This window comes from Malurus melanocephalus, unplaced genomic scaffold (genome assembly GCF_030028575.1).
Source record: "Malurus melanocephalus ecotype Western Australia unplaced genomic scaffold, MMel_1.1 scaffold_2503, whole genome shotgun sequence".
Lineage (NCBI taxonomy): Eukaryota > Metazoa > Chordata > Aves > Passeriformes > Maluridae > Malurus > Malurus melanocephalus.
In genome coordinates this window covers 2,832-10,146 of record NW_026625735.1, presented here as the reverse complement: position 1 = coordinate 10,146, position 7,315 = coordinate 2,832, and the positions used below count along the sequence as shown (strand labels likewise).

Here is a 7,315-nt window from a genome sequence, read left to right as displayed (position 1 = left end):
CACATCTCACCCAGGTCACTCCTCCCCTGTACCCTGTCCTGCCCACCAAACCCACAGCCAGACAGCTCTGGGGATCTCCAAGAACGGAGACTCCCCAGCCAAAGGAGTCCTGATCATGTCAAACTTGGATTTCACCTGAAACAAATTAAAATTGTACAAACTGGACCCTCTGACACAATGAGATCTAATGTGCAGATATTGTCAACTTCTGGGGAGTAAAAAACCCTCATTTCTTTCTTTTTGCTCTTTTTTCTCCCAATACACTTTAGGATCCTTTTTTTTTTGCAAGTTGCCTACAGACATACAAAAGTAATTCAAGTATCTCCTACACCAAAGAGGATCTCATTTGACTTTGTACTATCCATAAAAATATATCCTTGAAAATCTGGTTCACAAAATATTTCATTTGGTTACTAAAATGAAAGATAGAAACCCTCAAAATATGTATAGAAACTCAATTTCAGGTTTTGTAAAGATCACAATTTAGCTACAAAATATACCAACCATCTCCCCGTTTGCAATATAATATTTGCTTACAAAGACACCATTACTTTGCAAAATAGCTCCTACCTTACAAAATTAGACTGGAAATTGTAATTTTGCACTACTTCCAGCAATAAACCAGAGATTAGAACCTCATAACCCTTTGGTATAGATCTTCCATTTTTTACTACATCATTTTTCTTCTTTTTGGTTTCATGTTCCAAAGCCCAGGAGAATCCCCAGGCAGGACAAGCACTGAGTGTTTAATTGTAGATATGATCAGCACATAATTTAATTTTCAATGATTGATGTTTYTCATGCCCAGAACTAAGAACAAACTCTTGTGAAATTAAACTTTCAGAAGTTTAATCTCAGAAATTCTTCARAACTTTTGTCACCAGTCCTTGTCCCTCACACTGTGCTTTAAAATCATTAATGTGTTGAATTCTCCAAGAAAATCAACACAATTTTCTGTGCCTCAGACATTTCCAGGACCAGGCCTCTCGCTGCCTTCTGCAGATYCTTCCCCCATCTGATAAACACGGCAAACATGGAAAAAAAATCATCCCAACTTTTTAAATTGTCATCTGAGAAAAACATAATTTATACCTCGAGCAAAGTATCAGCTTTTTTATCATCTGCACCTGTAAATATCAACTTACAGGTTAAAATAAAAATATTTACAGACAAATAACTGAAGGAAAAAGGAYTGAAAAAGAGTAAGAAATCAAAACATACACTGGTTATAAACGTTGCTAATAATGTCAGCTATGGCAAGGATTCTGTTTCATCCACATTTTCTTTGTAACCAAATTTTGCCTCTCTTATTAGAGGGATTTGTAGGAATTTTCAAAGAAACTCTCATCACCTGCCTCGCCACACGTGACTGTCCTTTGCTGTAGCTGCAATTGAATTTATTCAGTTTCCAGTTGTGCCAGCAGGAATTTTGGTGAGGTTTTCTTGTTTCCTGTTTGTACTTTGTCACCAACATGTTGTAAATAAAATCTATAGAGTCTTTGAGCTGTGAAATCTAGGTAGAAAAGTTTCATTTTTGACCTTTCATCTAGTTAAAAAAATTCAGTATAAAAAAAAAAATTCTCCTCTGATATTTCACCAGTCCCCAAAGGTTTTTACCTTCTCTTCTTACACACTTTTATGACAGTAAAGATCTTTCAAAGTTTTTAGCTCTTCAATTAGAGTTTTGTTCTGATTTTCCAGGACTGCCACTCGATTTTCCAAACATTTCACATACTCCTTCTTCTTCCTCCGGCACTCCCGGGCAGCTTCTCTGCAACAGAAAAGCAGAGTTCTTGATTTCAGATGTGAGATYTATTTTTCTGACCAATAGGAGAGAGGTGGAACTGCAGTGAGGAGCAAAACCGAGCCAAAACTGCCCGAGGAGAGCAGGAAATTCAGCAGGATCTGCTAACACACGTGGCAGCCAATCTGCAGGGGAACCCAATTTTGGTTTGTCCACWCTGTGAGACTCAAGGGAACATGTCTGGGTCACATTTCCTGTGTTTGGGTCACAATCTCCCCCAAGCCCAGGTGTGCTCAGGTGGGGAAGGAGGCCTGGGGCACCTGGGCTGTACCAGCCATGTGTGGCACAGGAGCAGGGCAGGGAATGTCCCCCCATGCTGGGCACTGTTGAGGACCCTCCAGTACTGGATCCTCACTGCAGGAGAAACACAGACAGGCTGGAGCCCATCCAGAGATGGGAATGGAGCTGGAGAAGGGGCTGGAGCAGCAGGAGAAGGGGCTGGAGAACTCCTGAGGGGCTCAGCCTGGAGAAAAGGAGGCTCAGGGGGACCTTCCCCCTCTCCAGAACTCCCTGACAGGAGGGGCAGCCAGGTGAGGGTAGGATCTGCTCCCAGAAAACAAGAACAGAACAAGAGGAAACAGCCTCAAGCTGTGCTAGGGGATGTTCAGGTTGGACATCAGGAGGAATTTCTCCATGGAAAGGGTGGTCAGGCATTGGAGGGAGCTGCTCAGGGAGATGGTGGAGTTTCCATCCCTGGAGGTGTCCAAGGAAGGCCTGGATGTGGCACTCAGTRCTCTGATCAGTTCTGTCACAGGCTGGACTTTGTGACCCTGGAGGTCTTTTCCAACCTCAGCAATTCCAAGATCCCAGCACATTAAACTCACCAGSTCAGTGCACTCACATACCTGTTCTTCATCAGCCTGATCTCTCGTTTCAACTGTGGATCATCTGTTTTGCTGGTCTGTGATGTCAGAGTGACAGGGGACGTCATCACCACAGTCTGGGGCAGGGAGGAGCTGGTGGGYGTGGTGCGGATCTGGTACGTCTGCATGTCACCAGAGGCAGCTGGGGACACCAAGGGGGCAGCATTAGCAGGTGACACTGTCGGTGACAGGGCTGTAACCCCGGCCCCAGGGCTACTCACTCTGAACCACCACCTGGTTGCTGGGCACCAGGATCTGCTGCCCGTCCGAGGTCTGCGCGTACTGCAGGATGGTGGTGCCGGGCTGGGAGCTGCTGGTGTTGGCCATGGTCAGAGTCTGCAGGCCCTGCACCCCGTCTGCCCCTGGCCCTGCCAACTGCAGCCCGTTGGCAGCGATGGCAACTGCAGGGGAAAGCACATGGACAGCAGTGTTGGTAGCTGTGCATGTAAAACATGGTAAACCATGGAATCTGCAATGGGCTGGGGTGGGAGAGACCCAAAGTTCATCTGGTCCTACCCCCTGCCCCTCCTACCACACCTCCCACCATGCCAGGGTGCTCCAAGTCCTGTCTAGCCTGGCCTTGGCACTGCCAGGGATGGGGCAGCCCCAGCCTCTCTGGGCACCCTGTGCCAGGGCCTGTCCACCCTCACTGGATGGAGAAGAGCGGGTGTGAGGCACCACCAACACCAAGTGCTAACATCAAAGGAACAAATCCTAATTMTTTGCTCCCTCCCTGACAGCCTTTTAGTGTGGCCTGTCATACAGATATCGGTGTCTTCACTGATATTTTGGGCTAAATCCAGCRAGGAACATGGCTGTGTGCTTCATACCAACACCCTTAAAAGTCTTTATGTGTAAAAATTAAAATTACAAAGCACTGAGTTTATCTAAGTCGCAGACACCAGTTATTTCTATGTACTGACTTCATTGACTACTGGATAATAACAACTAACTTTTTGTCCTTAATCTTAATCAAATATTTAACAAAATCTGTTATTTTGAGGCAAGCTGCATAAAAACCATGCTGATATTTTGGGTAACATACTGTACTGTCCAGTGCTTGTCTGGTAGATGGGTGTGGGAACGGACATGGAGGTGACAGTKGAGACCCCAGGACTTTCCTCATCTCCTTTTCTATCCCGTGTGTCTTCAGAAGAAAGATCTTTCAAAATTTTTCTGTGAAAAAAGGAGTTTGACATTTGACTACACTCCTCACTTCAGYAGAATGACACAACTGAGTGAAATTACAGCTGGTGAACATTTTGCTCTGTTCAAAATCCTGCTGAGGCCAATCTCCAGTTAGTGGAGTCAAAGTTTCCTCGCAGCAACGATGGCTCACAGGATGTTCAGTGCAGGAATAGACTCATTGTGCRTTTCAAGGGAAAGGAAACAACCTGGAGGTTGGCAGAATATTAAAAACCATGGGAAGAGGCTTTTGTTTTGGTTTCAGATACAAACACCAAGTGTMTCACAGCCGTACCGGTACGATGGACGACGAGCCAAGATGCCTCGAGCCTTCTGTGAGGAGCCAATGCTGTCTGAGGAGTCCTGAGAATCCTCACTCTCAGACAGGGAAGACACCTGGWGAAAAAGGGAACAGGAACACCAGTGATGTACAGGACAAACACARAAAGCACCTGAAATCTTTCATGTAGAAGAGGAACAGCAGGATTTGTTGATGAGAACATAGGAGTTCAAAGAAAACAATATTTAAGGCAGCAGAATATCAGGGAGYAAACATGCAAAGTACTATCTACAATTTTCTTGATTCCACTGTGTGCTTATCCAGTTCAAAGTGTTATTTTGTCTCTGATGCTCCWTATTAGCGAACAAAACATTTATTTGTTCTTATCTGTGTGCCAGCAACAGAGGCCAGAGGAATGCAGAGCTCTGGGAAAAGCCTCTCCCTGAGCTGCAGAGACAGAGCAGCCTACGATCAGCAGGGACAAAAACCTGCTCGTGTTGTGCTTTTCCTTCTGCCCCTACAAGGCCACAATGTCCATAAATTACAGGAAAGGAATGAATCCAGTCAGTGTGGACTGTGCAAGCAGGGGAAGGAACAGGAAAGGCACTAACAGAGACATGAGCACCAGAAGCAGCCGGTGCAGATGCCTGGCTGCTTTCAGSAGTGGCACGTTCTCCTCTCCCTGCTCTAATGTTACAGCAGTGACAGCTGACAATCCCTTCCAGCTTTGCTTCTCGTGGTTTATCAGTTTAGTGTGCAATGAGGAGTGTGGGACAAGGATCACAGACAAATTGCTGGGTTTTAGGGCAGCTCCTCCCTCACCAGGGCAGTGGTTTCCCAGTGGAACTCCAGGTCCCCARGGGCTCTGGAGCAGGGACTGAGTGGAGCAGGAACTCCCTGGGCACCTCTCGAGAGGGATTCTCACAAAAATCACATGGCAAGTGAGTAAAAGACACAAGGAGAGACTTGGGTACCACTGAAAGGGAGTTACAGCACGAGAGGGCACCCAGCAGCTCCTTCCCCTTCCCACAGCTCCACCTTTCCCAAACACTCATTTTAACCATTATTGAATTATTCTGTTATTCCCCACTCTCCTCCTTCGGGTGTCAGACCCCACCTTGACTGTCTGCCAAGGCACCAACTACAGAGCTGTGGATTGGAGATTTTAATCAAGGGATGCAACATCAAATGGTTTCATTTGGACTCTGAAGGTGACTTCACACCAGGAGTAATTTCAAGCCCAAATGAGGGATGTTGTATCCCACAGGAAGGTCTTTGGGATGATACAACACTGCTCACTGTCCCTTACAGCAGGGCAAAAAGGCAGCTGGGTCAGAGAAACCTTTGCACATGTTTTCTCATCTACATAACTGCAGATTTGGGGTATTTAAAGCCATTCTGGAGTTACCTGCACAGTTTGCACCTGAGGGGAGTGGATGACAGAGGAGGACTGAGCTGTCTGAATGACCCCCTGGACCTGGACTTGCTCTCCAGGAAGCTGAACCACTGTGAGGGGAGCAGAACCTCTGAGAGACATCTACAACAGACCAAAAACCATCAGTTAAACCTTTGTGCCACAGGACTCGGGAAGTGCAACACGTGTAGGAAAACTGGGGACATTAGCAGCTTCTTTTAATTCTAATTAAGCCACAAAGGTACCCTTAAAGATGGACATTTTTGAGACACTGTTTGCATATGAAAAAGGATGAAACTGTTATWTCCTTTGGTTGGGGAAAAATCAAATGTGGCATTATGTAACACATAAAAAAACATGGAAACTTCCTCGAGGATTTGTAATTTTGATGTTGAACTCGTGTAAGTCTTTGCACTTTAATTCAATTTACATTGTTCACATTTCCACATGTTCACAAAACAAAAATCTCTAATTTTCAATTTCATATGGTTTATTATATTAAATATATTCATCTTGGGCTAAAATCCAAGTGTTTCCATGGTGCTGAGCATACCCAGGATTGCTGCTACTACAAAAGGAGCTAGAAATGCATTTTCTAAGGAAAAAATGAAACCAGGCCTTCATTTTATTCCTCAGCAGCTCCTGTGGTTGACTAACCCCAAAGCTGGGCTGCACTTCTGCATTGYACAAACACAAAAATTGGCTTTTTAACACTTTTTAATTAATTTTATGCAATCCACCATCAAGCAAACACATTTTTCTTAGCCTCATTCTGTTTTTTCTTCTCCACACGCTTCTAAGAATGGATCTACAGTTTGTAGCAAATAAAAACTGGCTCCAAAGTGCCTGCAATGTTTGCTGAGATCCAGCCCAGGCTTTACCTGTTGAGCAATATGAGAGAGCTGAGCTGCCTGCAGGGTTGTACCTTGTACGGCCGAGGGCTGGGACGTAACAGAGCTGCTGCTGCTGCCCTTGTGCACCTCTTCCATCATCAGCTAGGAGAAAACCAGTTAAACCCAGTTAGTCATGAATTGGGACAGCAGAGGTGCCCAGTTCCACTGGTGTTTTATAACCTCAGTGCCTGATGCTTTTGGGCTCCTTTGGACATGTCTAAGGAGCTCTTTGGCCTCCAATGTCACCATTATTAAGACACAGCACAGATTTTTGTCACTTCTCATCAACACCCTGAGTCCTTTTGTGCCTCCTCAAGGGGACACAGTGGGGAGGGACACAGTGGGACCTGGCCCTGCTCATTCCTGTGGCTTTGGGCAGGTGAAGYCCCACATTTGGGGTCACCTCCCGAGGCCTGGGAACAGCAGGAGCCCGTGGGGAATAGGAACAGGTTTGGTTTGTGCTGGAAAGGACACACAGAATCACAGAATCATGGATTGGGTTGGGAGGGACCTTAAAGCCCATCCAGTGTCACCCACTGCCATGTGCCAGCTCCACTGTCCCAGGCTGCTCCAAGCCCTGTCCAGCCTGGCTTTGGACACTTCCAGGGATGGGGCAGCCCCAGCTTCTCTGTGCCAGGCCCTCACCATCCTATTATAATCCCATTAATATCCAATTCCTAATATCCCATCTAACCCTGCTCTCTTTCAGTTTGAAGGAAGATCCAGGAAGAAAAYCAAGATTCGTTATACTAAAGAATATCTTTCTCTAACTAAGATAATTTCCAAAAATATTTTAGCCAAGCCACCAGCCAAACCTATTTTAAACTATCTGAAGGTGTATAAAAACAAACCAGAGACTCAAATCAAAGTGAACAC

At 45.6% G+C, this 7,315-nt stretch overlaps 1 protein-coding gene across 2 annotated transcripts; it reads right to left on the bottom strand.

The window, feature by feature from the left end:
* Window positions 1–6: 6 nt before the first annotated feature.
* On the bottom strand, window positions 7–6,569 carry ATF1 (activating transcription factor 1). 2 transcript variants are annotated; one of them, XM_057388781.1, is made up of 7 exons: window positions 6,428–6,569; window positions 5,541–5,669; window positions 4,148–4,248; window positions 3,713–3,843; window positions 2,889–3,068; window positions 2,650–2,809; window positions 7–1,771 (listed from the first exon to the last, which is right to left on the bottom strand). In XM_057388781.1, exons 1-7 carry the CDS (start codon window positions 6,536–6,538, stop codon window positions 1,627–1,629), a joined length of 957 nt encoding a protein of 318 aa, XP_057244764.1. In that variant the 5' UTR covers window positions 6,539–6,569; the 3' UTR covers window positions 7–1,626. The 2 variants fall into 2 exon arrangements, with proteins under 2 accessions (XP_057244764.1, XP_057244766.1); XM_057388783.1 differs by having other exon boundaries at window positions 6,472–6,530.
* Window positions 6,570–7,315: the final 746 nt, after the last annotated feature.